Source organism: Chelon labrosus (genome assembly GCF_963514085.1).
Source record: "Chelon labrosus genome assembly, chromosome: 23".
NCBI classification, from domain to species: domain Eukaryota; kingdom Metazoa; phylum Chordata; class Actinopteri; order Mugiliformes; family Mugilidae; genus Chelon; species Chelon labrosus.
The window spans coordinates 2064703-2081003 of NC_140356.1; the positions used below are offsets into that span (position 1 = coordinate 2064703).

A 16301-nucleotide genomic window follows, 5' to 3' on the forward strand; every position below is an offset into this window, starting at 1 on the left:
TCATCTGTGATTCTATGGGAAGTCAGCTCAAATGGTTTCAAGCCTACTGTACATGTCTGAGCAAAAGGTTGAAGTCGGCAGTGGTTCCAGAGGAGGGAACAACATGAAATCTCAAGAAGGCATTTCATTGGTTACGTAATTAGTTCATGCCCCTAGCTTAATATTGAGGTATAGTAAGGCTATGGCACAAGGCATTTCATATAAAAACACTTCAAATTAGACTTCATGGGGACCCTTTAACTATTATGTAATGTAGTGCTCCTGCTTCCACATCTCCCGCTACCTCTTTTAAACTTGACAGCAGAAAATGAACCCGTGTCTTTGTAGTGTTAGTGGATGCTATCATCAATCTACTTTAGATTGTATTTCTTTACTAATTCGGTCTGCTATGGGTTTAAGTCACTCATAATTTCTCCAACCATTGTGTGTATTTATCCACGGGATAAATAAAGTATCTATCTAATCTAATCTAATCCACCAGAATAAACTGCCTGGTCACCTACAATAGCCTGCTGATGGCTTCAGTATTGGATATAGTGAGGCATGAATATCTGGGGAGAAATTACAGTCAGACACTGATGAAATATAAAAAAAAAGGGGGGGTACATCCCTGCTGTGTAGTGAGTGGCTTGTATACAGAATATTCTGCACTACACAAATAGTATATGCTGTATTTATCAAACACACACAGAAAGCTAGACAGTTTCCTCATCTCCTTACCCAATATAAGTTTATTTTGGGTGTCATGTAAAACTAGATGTTAAGCCTTTTGTATTTTATTTTATTTATTTTACCGCTGCCAGACCTCTTACAACATACAGTCCAGTGGTTGATAATAGCACAACTTGGGCTACTAAGATATGCGTGTTGCTGTAATTAGGCATGGTATTATAAATAACATTTTATCAATAATTCACTATAAGAGACTACTATAAGAGACTACCGAGGTGTAAACTTAACAAAATAATCTTAAAAATAATCAGTGAAGACTTTTTCAGGTCATTCATAAGGCCTAGGGTTAGGGTTAGGGTTAGTGTATTTACCATAGGGTTGTCTGATTAATTACGCCGATCAGGCATAACATTATGACCTAATATTGTGTAGGTCTCCCTTGTGTCTCCAAAGCAGTTGTGACTCATCAGAGAATGGACATGGGCCTTTTGAGGGTGTCCTGTGGTGTCTGGCAACAGAATGTTGTTAGTGGGGGCCTTTTGGTCCTATGGGTTGAGGGGAGGGGCCTCTGTGGATCATCCCACAGATACTTGATCAATTTGGGATCTAGTGAACTTGGAGGCCAGGTCAACACCTTGTGCTGTTCTTCATGTTTTTTGAGTTGTTCCTAAAGCGTTTTTTGTGTGTGTCTGTGTCAGAATGCATCCTGCTGGGGATGGCTGCTGCCATCAAGGAGTGTCATTGCTATGGGGTGGGGGTGCCTGGTCTGGTCTACGTGGGTGCTACATGTCTAATTAACTATGAGCATTCATAATATACCCACTAAATGTTTCTACTATGAATTTTATGCGTGCTAGCTCTCATCGGTTCATTTTTATTTATCCTCAGTCTCTCATGTAACATACATCAGCTATATCTTGTACTCTGGGTTCTGCTCAAGGTTTCTTCCTGTTAAAGGGGTGTTTTTTGTCTTAGTGCCTTAGTGCTTGTTCTGGGGGTTTCAGGCTCTGGGTTCGTTGAGACAATTTGGGTTATTATTGACACACTATGGAATTTTTTTCTTAAAATAGGAGTACCTTTGACTGTAACTCGGCATAACATCCATATCAGTGCCATCTCCACCTCTGCCTCCAGGGCTTGCATTTAATGTGACAGGTCAAATTACATGCTGAACATATGAATATGTGACACACTCCTTTGTGCTGTTTTATTGCTGAATCTGGAACCTGAAAACCACGTTTCCCATCATGCTTGTTTTACTGTACCAGCACAGGTGGGTAAAGCAGCAGTGGTGTTCCTCTTCTGTGGCGCTTTAGCAGCCTGGACAGGCACGCCGCAGCTCAGTGTGTAGCTGTTCTCTGAGTCTGTAAGAAACAAACACACATGTTAGACTACAGTGATAAATAAGACATCACGATTAGGATTAGAGGTTAGACAGATGACCTTTTTTTATCTGAAAAACATCAATTAGGCTGGAGAAGAACACAGCTATGAGGACTGAGAAGACTAATGTTTAATGGTCTTATTTTCCTGTTGTACTGAGAAAAGGAACAGAGATCCCAGAGGAAGCTGTATCGCCATGTGACCTCAAACCCTGTTTGTGAAATCAAAGCCAGAATAATGAATCCTGCCTTTCTCTCTTGATACACACAGAGATGCATTTCAAGTCAGAAATGAGCAATGAAGCCTGTAGAGATCATAAAAGTGTGACGATTAAATAAAAGCCTGGGCTGCGATCAGCCACAGGAATTTACATGGCTCCTTCCCCCCTAAAATTAAGATGTCCTCCAAAAAGACAGAAATAACAAATATTTCACTTCATGCCTGAGCTATCCATCATTCTCACACAATGGCTGCCAAGTCAAACGAAGCAGAGGGCCACGCAACGGAAAAAATGGCACCATCAAAGAGCGTAATCGATTTACAGGCATTGGCTAAGTACTATCACAGGAGAGGCTGGGGTGCCAGCCAAGGTGCTGGGATGGGTAAAGCCAAGAAAACTTTGCAGAGTGAAAAACACATCAGTCTGAGTGGAGAGCCCCCCCGAGGAGTCCACAAATGCGGCAATAAAGAGCACGAGCAGCTTCATCAAGCGCTGGTGGAGCAGAGAGGAAGCGCGGCGCGGAGCTGTAACTGGCATCTGACACCACCAGAGGGCAGCAAAAAATACAGGATGAGGACGGAGATGTGTCTCTCAGCAGACGAAGGGCACATTAGAGGGTTTCAAGTGTTCGCAAATGATTTTAAATGAAAAGGGAGCTAACAGACAAAACATTTCCATAAAACCATTCCGCTCTCATCAAATAACCGACATAATAACCAACGCAACATACTGTAAATGTGACCTATACACTACCGCTGATCCGTCATGATCAAGGCGCCAAAATTTAAATGAAAAGAAATAAAACCCTTCCAGGAGGTTAATTCTCCTGGAAGTTGTTGACTTATTGATGAAATTATGTGTGTGTCTTTGTGTGTGTGTGTACCTGCGAGGAAGAGAGCGTTGGACGGGCAGGACAGCGAGCACACCTCAGCCCCCCCGCTCTTGGTACAGGTCAGCTGGGCCCTGGGTGCTGGCTTTCCATTGGGCAGACACTTCACCGCCTCTGAGGAACACACAGAGTCACATCACCATGACAACCACCTGGACACACACACACACACACACAACATACACCTGTGTTCAGGCCTGCCGAGAGGAGTCCGCCACACCACACACGGAGGAGAGCAAATGTGTCAGACGCAAACGTAGACACACACACACACACACACACACAGCTGGTGCTTACCGATGCAATCTTTCCTGTTCCAGTGGAGCTTCTGTCCCGCTGGACACACACACTCGTAGCTGCCCTGGGTGTTTACGCAGCCATGCTCACAGCTCCCATTGTTGATGCTGCACTCATCGATATCTAAGACGAAACCGCAGACAGCATTACAGACGTGTGATTCTAAGTGAGAGACAGTGCAGTCACCGGAGATGAGCATGGGTAGGCTCAAACAGTTTGTCCGCCTTCACGAATTAACATAGCACTGGTATCTTATAGCATCTAAAAGGGTTCAAGAACGAACTTTATCCCATTTCATCGTGTTCAAGTGTCTCTGTCCCTTTCTACCAGACCCAAGAGCTTAAATCTTATGTTACCTTCCATCCTGGGTTTCCAGTTCATATTTATTTTCCTGCCTATTTTTTTTTTATTGCTTTTGGACAGTTTAATGGTTTCATTGGCCAGCTTACAATAGGGAGATGAAAGGAATGAGGGGGTAGAGAGACGAGTTAAAGAGGTTTGCAGCTGGAGGTGTAAGCGTGGTCAACACTCTAACTCATAGTGACCTTCATTTCTGTCCATAATTTCTAAGTATGTAACAGTTCACTAGAAAGTCCAGAGGGAAAGTCGTGAACTTCGGGTCACTATGCACTTGGTTAAGTAAATGTTAATGAGTGTGTCTTAAAATGACCCGTGACCTCTTACACATATGGGGCCTCATGTTTCTGATCTGAATCACAGATTTGAATCTGATCATAAGAGGCACGGTTGGCATCCTTTTTGTGAATTGCCGTCTGTGTTTTTCTCTCTTTTGTTTGGCCAAATAAAACAGCTTTCCGAGCAGGAGTGATGAACTACGTGGACCCAATAAACTCGAACTGAGTATATATCCTTTGTCAGAATAACAGGAACAATTTTCGTATCTTCCATATCCTTTCAGATTAAGATTCATGATCCAAGTCCACTTGTGTGGGCTGCAGTTTGAGGAAGCCATACAAGGAGCTGCAGATTGTTGCAGATCCAGCCTTTTACTGCTGCTGTTATTGCGCTGACCTGCCCTTTCCATCAGTGAACATCTAGACTGTCATGATTGTACGTTTTGACTGAGCTACAGATGTGTGAAAGCTTCCCGATACGTCACACGCACAATTGTACTGTATGCAAACCATAGACTGTATGAAGACGGACGGTGGAACTGCTCCTCAAAAGTGAAGCCAAAGCAAGTAGAGCTCCCCCTGGTGTCTGGGTGCAGTATAGGTCATAAGCTCCACCTCTTGGGCCAAAATAAAACACCAAACTACACGTCAAATAATTTCTTTTTAAGATGATTTCCGTCATTTTAGATAATAATTCTGATGCGTATTCAAGTGTCCACTTTTCTTATAAGTTTTGTTTTAGTTAGTTGTTTTACACTATAGAAACCAGCTGTGATGTCGTGGTCACTACAAGTTGCCACGCCAACCGGTCTTGAAGCAGTCACGTAGGACCGTCAGAGATAAAATAAATGAATAAATAAGTACAGTGTATAATCCAACATTTCTTTGTAAGTGGTGGAGGCAGAGCAGAGCGCAGTATTAATTAAACGAAAACGTGAGTGAGTCTGGCTGGAGTGTGGTCAGGTCATTGATAATGCGGCTCCGCATGGCTCCAATCCCAGACCGTGCTGCACAGGTTCTGGCTCCAAACTCGCAAGATGTCGACGCCCATATCCCCGGGAAAATAGCGTCAGTTTGGCCAATGTAAGGAAGCGGGGACGCATTGTCCATATTTTTATACAGTCTATGATGCAAACAGGGATGCAGGCACACAAGCAGACATAATACACACCTTATCCACTCCGTGACAAGCTATTCAGGGGAACTGAGGTGTGAGAGCGCTTTCAACAGCAGTCGACTCAACGCACTCAGTGACCTTGCACCTTTACACTGTGAAAAGCGTTTTCCTTTCAGATGCATACACACCAAAAGACACATTTTACCTACTGGCTGCGTCATTCCGTCCAGCAGCATAAATCTGAGCAGATACTCACCTCCACAGTGTGTAAGGCCGTACAGGATATATCCCTTGTTGCACAAGCACTCAAAGCTGCCGGGGTAGTTGATGCAGGTGTGGTCACAGGTTCTTTCAAAGGAGCACTCATCGATGTCTGAGGGAGACCAAAGAGATACATGAGGAGGGGTGAGAAACGCTGTGGCTCTGTGCGATGGAACGGACTGAGGAAAGTGACATCATCCCCCACTGACTCAGCAAGTTAAGTTTGATTTGCAAATTAAAGGATAAGTCCCCTATTTTTTACAGTGATATGAGTTTCACAATCATAAATAGCACAGATCACGAGATGTATTATTCGTAATGTTGCTAGAAGAGCTTTGTCAAATCTGATAATACCCTTGATTGTGAGAAAATTGAATCCATCATTTTTGGGGCTTGATTCACATAAGGGACCAAGGACCTGTTCAGATCTTGCATTAATCCTGGGCAACTGGATCCCAAGTGGCCTGCTTTAAGTACAGGTATGAACACATCTAGGACGCATTTGAGCAACCTGATCTCAGACCACTTTTGCAGAGGATGCATGTGGAGATGCATTTAAATGCAAGGTGTGACTACGAGTACTTAAAGCTGGCCAGTTGCGATCAGATGGATGGATGGACATCCAGGACGGATTGTTAATGCAAGGTCTGAACAAGGCCTAAATGTCAGATCTCCAGCCGTAACTTCTCCTGAGATAAATATGCATCCTGGCTGATCCAGTCACACCAAAGACGCAGGACGGATTTGAGATCCAGTCACTGAGACCACATTTGGAGGTGGTCTGGGCCACTTGTGACCACCTTCTTTCAGTGGTCTCACACTAGTTACATAACTTGAGTGATTCAGTCAAAGAAAACATTCAACTGCTATTTTTAATGATCCCCAGACAAGGCATAAAAGCCACCTGTGATGTTGGTTCATTGGTAGGTAGGGCCAAACAAAGTCATCACCACATCTAAACAAGAATAAATTCACATATTAAATGTTTTGGTGTTTTGTGTGGAATAGTGTCAACATGTGGTGAGTCATCCATGCGTTCAAGTTGATGTATCAACGGTCCACACCCAGAGATTTTTCTTTTACTTGGTAGCTTCAAGTGAAGTAGTAGCTTCTGTAAATAATAACTGAACATTTGTGGTTTCGGTGGGTGAGAGAGACATCTCAGCTATTGTTTAGCAAAATGTTCCACTGCACAACGAATGCTTTATTTGCATATAGAGAGTGGTTGAGACAAATGGAAACAAACGCGAACAATAGGTGTGAATATGCAAACTTTAAGCGGCCTGCGTGTAATCAGATCACCCAGGATGTGTGTTAATACCAGATCTCTGCTTAATTACATTGTTACGCACCGTCCAGTTTTCCATTGTGGGTTATTATGACTGTGTAACAACCTGGTATTTACTATAGCCATAGCAGTTTGGAGCTAAGTTGACATGTGGGTGGTTTGTTTGTCCCAAATATACAGTATGACAACAGGATTTCCATGGTTTTCAGTCAGAAATTCTTTCAGCCTCACCAGTCTTAAACAAAAAAACTCACATTATGCACTGGTTCAGTGATGGTCCAGTTCAGTCTAAGAACAGTGAGGATTTTTTTTTTGCTGAAGCATGGAAGTAAAGGTCGGTGAGATTTGCAGGCATTGCAGTCTTAATGACTCATTTATGGAGAAACACAAGCTGCTCACCCAGGACTAAAGAGGCCGTCATTAATCACAGTGGACATTATAGTAAACAAATACATGAACTCCACATAAACCGGACAAGAGCTCATTCTAATAAACCAGTCCGGAAAAACTTCACGGGGCACACACTCGCCGCTCACATCCGCCGTTACTTCGGTGTTTGCGCGAGCATGAATGTGTACAAGCGCGCACGCCTGCCCGTGCATGTGTTTATGCTTGTCCAGTGCCAAATATTATTAACCTACCAGGAATGGAGGGCAGCTTTTCAAGCTCACCTGGTTTATTTCAGGCTGTTCCGCTGGGCTTTACAGGGGCTAAAAATACGACATGTTATAATGGAGTTTGTCATGCGGAGGAAGTTGTTATGGCCTGGATGTTGGCTTGGTAAATACTCCAGGCAAATGTCCATGTGAGGACTTAGGAATAGCTTGCCTGTTTGGAGCTAGCCCACAAGCGCAGTTTACATAAACTGAGGCGGGCACACAGGAGTTGCCTACAGCTGTTGAACGTGAAAAGAACATACAGAAAAAAAAAAAGAAAAAAAAAAGTGGGTTTCTAGTGTGTGCTTTCTTTTCTGTGAGACGCACCCTCGGTCATGATGAGGTGTTTCAACAGCATATTGCTGACATTTATCTAACTGCTGGCAACATCCTCTCTGCCTCTGTAAACATTTAGAAAAGAAAGAATCATCTGTTGAAACTGCTCATGAGGCTATGGCGAACAATTAATCTTTCTGCTTAGGTTTCTCTGGCAGTCCTGGCAAACGCTCTAACGCTGGCATGTTGTGTATCACCAGGAGCCTGTTGTTTTTTTTTGCTGGAAAAGTTCACGAGCACGGACGAAGCTGGCAGACGAAACATTTTAAGGTCACGGTGAAGCTGAGCACACTACACGCCAGTGGATAGGACAAACCTGGCAGCTTTTGGCAGGCTCTAGGCACCGAGGCTGTGATGTGGCTGACAACACGCAACACCACATTATTAAAGACTCCAAATGCATACACACCGTTTCGCGCCTTCGGTTTTGGGCTGGAGACAAAAGCACCTCGGGGGTTTTGTTGTTAATAAAAATCATTTTGTGTTTGTCTGCTCTCCCGTCTCGCTTGCCGTGACTTGTAACCAGGAATCTGCCCGTGGTCGTGCGAACATAAACACTGATCAACATGTACACTACGCACCCAGCTGTGGAAGTCAGCCACAACTCTGCAACAAACTTGGGAATATTGTTTACAGGGAAAACTGACTGGGCACACTTTACATTTACCCAGTCATGCATTTATTAATTTCTACTCATAAGAGAGCAGCTCAGGTGTAAAGACACAGCCAGATGTTACAGAAATAATTGTTTGCAAGTTCGCACAGAGTCTGATGAGACAACCCAGTTCCACTAGAATGTAAGAATAACTTAGCACTAGGGCTGCTCACCACAGACTGGCATGAACTTATGTTATTTGAAATGTTTTTAGAGTAGGATAGTGTATTTAGCTGAGCTTCTGGGTATATATCAGATGTTTTGACTGAATTGTATAAAGGTAAACGAGTTACATAGAAAGTATACAGTAGTCTATAATGGTCACTGTGCACCATCTGCAAAATCACCAGCTAAGCAGTCATAAAACTCTTATTTTCTTCACTGAGTGTGCTTGGACCTCACTGACGGGTCACACTCTCGAACCCGGCAGCCCAGCTAAAGGTGTAAATAAATAGAAGTGCGTGACTGACAGCTGTCGGTCACTGACCTTGGCACGTCCGTTCGTCCGTGAGCAGCTTGTGGCCTTTCTGGCAGCTGCACTCGAAGGAGCCCACTGTGTTGCGGCAGAAGTGATCACAGCCCCCGTTGTTCTCCTGGCATTCGTCGATGTCTGGGTGGGGAGCGTGAAAGAATTGAAAAAAATTAAAAGATTGTTATTAGTAAAAGCACAAATTCTTGTCAAACTCTACTAATGATTGGCATGTTCACTTGAGTCCAACTGAGCCATGTCTTAAAACTAAGTGAACTGACGTACAGTACTTTGCAGTAGTTGTAGCCTCCTCAGATGATAGACATTTTATAGGTTCTGCATTAGTTTATCAACAGGGAATGCCCTCTATATCTATGTAATGTACAGTATGTAATAGCTCTAATGGTTTGTTCAAACACCAATCAGGCACAACATTATGACCACAGACAAGAGACGTAAATAACATTGACCATCTTGTGACAAGTCAATGTTCTGCTGGAAAACTCCTGGACCTGTCATTCATGTGGATGTCACTTAGACATGTAGCACCCATCTAGACCAGACCAGACACCCCCACCCCATATCAATGACACCAGCAGGATGCAGCCTGACACATGCACACACACAAAAACGCTTTAGGAACAACTCAAAAAACATGAAGAACATCACAAGGTGTTGACCTGGCCTCCAAATTCACTAGATCCCAAATTGGTTAAATATCTGTGGGATGATCCACAGAGGCCCCTCCCCTCAACTCATATAACCCAACCGAATCCTTAAACCTTTGCACAGTGCTGCATATCAAAAGAATGTTGTTCAGTGACGTTGAGCAGGTTGACCACGAACTAGAGGGTGAGCAGTTTGGCTACTGGTGGACCACATGCTTTCGAGCAAGACACTGAACACTGAGTGGCTCCCAGTGCCTGGTACTGGTATGTGAATGTGTGTGTGCTTTTGTGATTGAATGGGTAGATGTGACATTGTGACTGTAAAGCGTTTTAAGTACCAGTTGACAGAAAAGCGCTATATACGCATATACAAGACCACTTACCAAGCCTTACCATTTGATTGTGCATATTTGTCATGTAGCTGTTCTTTCACGAGGACCCACACTGGGATTTTATCCGTGCATTTCCAAATAATGAGCATCGTGGTGTATCAACTGGAATGGTATGCTTGTTTAAGAGGGCTTTGAAATGCATTGTAAGTCAGTCAGAGGTTTAGCTCTGGGCTTATTCACAGGAATCCCCATCTCATCCCATGACACGCTAGTTACCTGGAACTAATGGAGCCAAGCTGCTACTAGAGAGAAGAGTGACAGAGGCTGTCACTGAAAAATAAGTCTATTAATGCTCCACTGAGAATGTGGGGGGCAGTCAATGAAAGACTGACATCTGTTTATATGTGATAGCTTTCCAGTCGTCTTTTTTTTTTTTTTGATGACCAGCTATGCTGTGGTTAAAGGTGCCCTTGAAAAAAATTGTCAAACTGGGAGCATGAATGGAAACCAGACAGCAGCTTTGGGGTTTTTACAAACTCAATAAATAAAGAAACTAGAAATACCACCTTGCAGCTCTGATACACATTCCTAAATGTTTTGTCCTCATATGCTACTAATTTGAAACATAAAAATAAAGAGTTAATGAACATAACAAAGGTTTATTTTTATCTGCATCTGCAAGTACTTTTCTGACAATATTTTCCCTTAGCTTCCCTGACAGTACCTGCCCATTACAACTAAAGCATCTAAAGATCATAAAACGATATGGTCATACTTTGCAAGCCAGAAATTTGAGGTAAACATGAATACACTCACATTTGGCCTTATACCAAAATGATTGATTGATCCTGCCGAGCATACAGAGGTGAGAACAGTCTTCTCTGTTGTCCTCTGTTCCAGTCTGGTTTTAGCTTATTTGTAGCTACCAGCACAACATCTTATACACCTCTCATCCTGGACATCCCGTCCTTAAAATTGTCAGCAGTTTGAATTTTATTGGTTCTCAAAGAAACAAGCAGCCTTTTGGTCCTGGAATAAAGTGTCCCAGTGGAATAAAACCTGGATACCTGAGCTCTAGACCAGGTGTGGTGCAGCAATACGGTTGGATTCTGAAATAATGATCAGGCAAATGCCCCCGAGGCATGTTTAGTGCCGACCTCAAACTTCCTGTGTTTTGTGTTGAAAGTATCTCTTCCATCCCTTAGAGTGGGTGCACCCTATCCAGATCATAAAAAAGCGTTTCTATTTGCTTCTTTAAATGCTCAGTTTTCAAGATGGGAGAGTAGTAAGGAACAGGCTGGAAAGATTTAAGAGGGTAGGGTGAAAGAAGGCCAGGTAGAAAAAGAAGGAAAAGAGAAGAGGAAAGGAGGAGCGGGAGCAAAGAAGTAGGGAGACGGGACAATAGTACGGCAGATTACACAAACTAAGCCCTTTTTGATTGGTGCTCTAAGTGATGAAAACGACGAGGGATTAAAACCTAAGCCCTTGAGCCGGGGAATAAGTCGAGCAAGACACCACAAAGAAATAGAAGAGGAGGAGGAGAGAGGGAGACCAAAAAAGTACGAAGGCAGAGAAAAGGAGGAGGGAGGTGCAAACCAGACAGAGAAGAAGAGAGAGGGAATGGAGGGAGAGATAGAAAGAGAAACAGAAGGAAACCCCAAGTAGTGAATGAGAAAAGGGATGAAAGACGCTTGTGAGAGGACAAGGGTTAACAAAGGCAGACGAGAAGAAGACAGTAAGGGGAAATGAACTGAGGGTCAGAGGTAGTAAAAGTACTAGATACACTACATTTAGACTAAATGATACTTGGAATGCTGGATTCTTGTGCGTTCTGATGCGTAAACCTTCCCTGCAAATCGTCAGCTAGACTGTAGCTTGTTGTGTTTTGTCCATGACAGACGGTGATAGATAGTTTGTCAAAAGTTGCCAAGTGTTGTTAGTTGAAAGTTCTTGCAGATGGTTGTGTAATAGAGTTAAGAACCCAAAAATAATCTGGCACGTCAGATTAATGCTTGACGCCAGAAGCCTTTTTTCTTTCAACACTAAAACACATTTTATTTTGAAACAACTTGAACTTGAGTTTGTTTGCTGATGGCCTTTTCCCCTCCATCTTGGCTGTCCGACAATTGCTCAGAAAACTTATTGGGGCTGTCATCACTTTTTGCTAAACCCTCATTACACCTTAGAGTAATAACTGTCCTGGATTTACTATTAAAATAAAAATGTATTCAAACTTTTGGACAGTGTCCTTGATTTCAGACAGCAAGCTTCTCATATTTAGCTGACAGTCCTTGAAATGATAACTGTTGCTAACAGATTGTTATTGTGTATGTAGCTAGCTAGCTAATTAAGTTAGATTCATGACTATGGCCGCATTCAGACCTTGCATTAACATCCGTCCTGAGCGATCAGATCACAAGTGGGCAGCTTAAAGTACAGGTGTGAACACACCCAGGACGCATTGAGGACGTATTTGAGTGATCTCTGACCACTTTTGGAGGTGGTTTGGGACGCATATGGCCACGTTCTTCAGCGATTCCTTAGAGACAGCCCCCCAAGTTATGTCTGTGTTGATTATATACTACGCGAAAATGCAAGTACAGACGTTAATGCTGTCATTTGAATTAGGAGTACAGTACCACAGTAGGTAGTTAGCCAGTTTTTTTTTTTTTTCAGTGGATGCAACAGTGTGTTGCTGATGTAGCTGGTGCTCCTGCGTGACCACAAGGCTTTTCTGTTTTCCAGTTATTGTAGTTGCACCTTCAGTGCAAATCCCAACACATCTTGACAAGTCCAGGGGCCTCATGTACGAAGGTTGCGTGCACACAAATACATTCTGTACGTACTCACTAACGGAAAAGTTCAGATGTATCAAGAGTGAAATGTCCGCGAACTTGTTCGTGCCTGCGTACAAGTGCTGGCATCTACAGCTGTTGATCCTTTGGCGACACTTAGAGGTGACACTGGGAAACTGTCAAAAATGTGAAAACAATTAGTCCCACCGACTGGGACTGTGCCAGTCGACCCTGAGCAGAGTCATGCCAGCTGCGTGGGATGGAATTATCCGCAATTCCCACAATGCATCTGAACAGGTCAACATTAAAGCGCAATTTGCAGCGAGAATTAAATAATCGGAGCTTTCGACTGCACACACATTGATATATAAGCGCCATCACATGATGAAATTGTACATGTCATCAGGGAACATTTTCATTCCATCAATGTACAGATCATATGTGATGCGCAAATGCAGTTAACCAACATTGTGGCGCGTGGAGGACAGCTGCCAAAGAGTACATTTTTGCGCACCTCCACTCCAGTTAGTAGCATCTCCAATTCGCTTTCTGTGACGTTCTTCTTTTTTCCTATTTTACTCATTCGTGGACAGGGAGGGGTCGGGCACAACATGTGCGCTCAATTGGGATGTACAAAGGAAATGTGCTTCTAGATCTGAGCCTGCGCCACATTTTATAAGGAAATCCACACAAGTCTTTGTACATGAGGCCCCAGGTTATTCTTCACAATGAAATCATTGAGTGAGTGAAAAATTACTTCTCCTGTGGCGTTGGTCGGCTAGTCATCATGCAATCCACCGGCATAAATATATTTCACAAAACACAGCAGATTTGCCTCATTCCTCACGTCGGATAGACTCATTGAAACTGTAGTGAGAAAAACTAGCTTTGGTGTAGACGTGTCACCAACTGATCTTCAACACTTTCAGCCATAGCTTTTATGCACCGCTGGACGGTGTCAGTGGAGGGAGGAATCCTGTTAATTTCGTTGCTGGCTTTCCCCCAAACAATATGTTACCCATCACCTTTGCAGCTGGTTTAACTAAATTCTTACCTATTGAATGAGGTTTTCTCGCTTTAGCAATCAAGAATGATACCCTGTAGCCATTGCATTTTCCCCAGGTGCAAAAAACTGGGAGGTCTCCTTCATCATATGCTTCTTCAGTTCATCGTGTTTTCTTTCAAAAAATCCAGTAGGTTTTTGTGTTTTTTTGTGGGATTCATAGCCTCGTTAGCCAACATTTAACAGCACAAAACACAGTGTGGTTTGGCATCCTCCTCCTCTCCAGTCCAAAAAAACCTGAACCGTCACTGAGGTATTTTCATTTCAACTTAGCGGTGGATTTTTCACAGTCATGGCCAGTTTCACAACTTTGCGGCGAGTTTTCTTTTGATGACTTCGCTATAACATTAGCGGTGGTGTCAGACTTGGCTGAACTACTCGCATTTGCATCAAGTTGTTGCACCTTTCCAGTCATGTCAGATGTTTCATTTGGGTTTCTCTTAAGTGACGCTTTCCTAAGCCACTGATCCATAATTGAATTCTACGTTCAATCCCAAGGTGGGCTGACTAGCCATGGTGCCACCTTGCGGACCACTAGGGGTCACTCACGGACCACCACTGGTCCGCGGACCACTCTTCAAGAAAGACTGTTCGAGACCATGGTTGAAAATTGTTGGCTTGCAAACCCATACGAATGCACACATTAAAATATATTAAAAGTATGCAGTATCAAGTTGCTCGATCCGTTAGTACCCAGTTGCTCAGAGGGTCAATAGGTGGTGGCAAGAGCACAGAGAAGTCCACTCAATACGTACTCTCAAATGGCCCTCAGTGTAGCGTGATAGGAGTCCTCATAAACCAGCCCGTAACTCAGCCACTGTGTTTTTCCATCAGGGTAGACTCAGGCCTCCCTGGCCTGATCATCTCACTCTGTATCCTCACGGAGACCCTGCTGAATGAACTCTTCATCTAAATATGGAGCTGAGACAGGAATCCACAACGAGCTGGCTGCCCGCCACGGCAAAAATGTAGTAAACTGTATGCCCCACTGTGCCCTGTCAGTGGCCTTTTAAAGGGATTGTCCCTACATCTGGCTCGACTGAAATGGATTTCCCTGTGGCTGATGGGAAAAGTTTTTTTTAAGGAGCTTGGGAAAGGTAAATGTATTCAAATAGATGTAGGTCACCGTGTAATATCCCAAAATGTAATGTAATTCATTCGTTTTAGCTTCTTGGTGCTCTCCATTGTTGAATTTCTAGGATATTGCTTTTATCATTCATCTTTGTCTCCTTGTCTCAGTGCAGATAGTCTCGGGGATGATCTGGATCTATGAGACGGCAGAAGGATGGCTGCCTTTCTCTCTTTAGGTTACAACAATAACACACTTGCCAGTCCTTAGACATGTTTTTCTAGAGATCATCATTTTCAACGCTTGGTGAATTTTGAACAATGTACAAAAAAAAGTGGCACAAAAAGCTCCAAGAAGAAAGCTTCAGCAGGGAGAAAATTTGGATTCTCTCAGGCGTGTTACCAAATGAGACATATACACAAAATGTGAAACACACACACACACACACACACACACACACACCATTCCTCAACGCTCCCTCTCTGCCCACGTTGTCTCTGCTCTAATGCCATGTAAAAACAGTGGATACCACCTTGGGTCTACCCAGACGCAGCGCCGTAATTATTCTGGCAGCTGGCAGAACACTGCATCTACCCACACTTAATGGCCACTCTGGGGATGTCTGAGCGTTATAACAGGGTATATAATTACCCTTAATGGAGCTTAAATAAGCTTTGAGCTTAAATAAATACATTAAGCCCCCGTACATCTTGAAATGATAAAGTTCGGAGAGACGAGAAAGAGGACCACTACCAGAGGCGAGTCAGGAGATTGGGTTGAGGGAGAATGGGCCGTGGCCTGTCGTTTTAGATCCAAAACATCTTTTAACCACTTGTCTGCAGAAAATGGAATAACAATATATCCAAAAGCATTTGAGATATTGACAGCAAGATTGTAGATCTATAGAGTAATACATGGATATAAATGTAGGGCTTCTGCATGTTTCAAAAGCAAAAGGGAAAATAAAATTATGAATCAAATCTGCGTGCGCGTGAATAGGCACCTTGATACCATTATATACAACCATCTGGCTTGCCAGAGGACATTTTACAAGGGGAGTTTCTTAATGAGGACGCTCCTAATTAACTGAAGAGCTCTTCACGTTGGACTGCACATGGACAGTGAGCAAATAAGGTTAAATCACTGAGGATTGTCTTTGTTTGCTCCCAGCAATCACACAACCAAGCAAAAAGCATTCATTCATTCATGCGTACGAATGCATATTAAGTCTGTTAGTCCGATGTTTCCTTCAGAAATGTTCTACACTTTCCATCTCAGTCTGCCCCTGTGAAGAAAGAGTCATTTGTCATTTTCACTACACACGGCCTGCACACGCAAACACACACACACACACACACACACACACACACAAAGCCCATTCCCCCGGGATCCATCCCTGACATTTACTCTAGACGATCAATATCTCACTCCAGTCTTCAATCAATAGTTCCATCCTTTGCCAGGAGCTTAACATCACACAGCTCTTACCAGCAGAC

The 16301-nt window shown here is 43.3% G+C and overlaps 2 protein-coding genes across 3 annotated transcripts in view; both read right to left on the bottom strand.

Moving 5' to 3' along the window:
* The window catches only part of mpped1 (metallophosphoesterase domain containing 1), a gene marked incomplete at its 5' end in the record, with an annotated part of 203890 nt that overhangs the window by 102814 nt on the left and 84775 nt on the right, over positions 1 to 16301 (bottom strand). The gene's annotated exons all lie outside the window — the stretch shown is intronic.
* Positions 1 to 16301, bottom strand: part of scube1 (signal peptide, CUB domain, EGF-like 1) — a 114431-nt gene that overhangs the window by 11894 nt on the left and 86236 nt on the right. For both annotated transcript variants that reach the window (XM_084572988.1, XM_084572989.1), the window contains 5 exons: positions 8897 to 9019; positions 5470 to 5586; positions 3462 to 3584; positions 3159 to 3278; positions 1938 to 2036 (listed from right to left, as the gene is read on the bottom strand). In XM_084572988.1, the coding sequence (XP_084429114.1) occupies positions 1938 to 2036; positions 3159 to 3278; positions 3462 to 3584; positions 5470 to 5586; positions 8897 to 9019 (582 nt within the window). The remainder of the gene's footprint in view (positions 1 to 1937; positions 2037 to 3158; positions 3279 to 3461; positions 3585 to 5469; positions 5587 to 8896; positions 9020 to 16301) is intronic.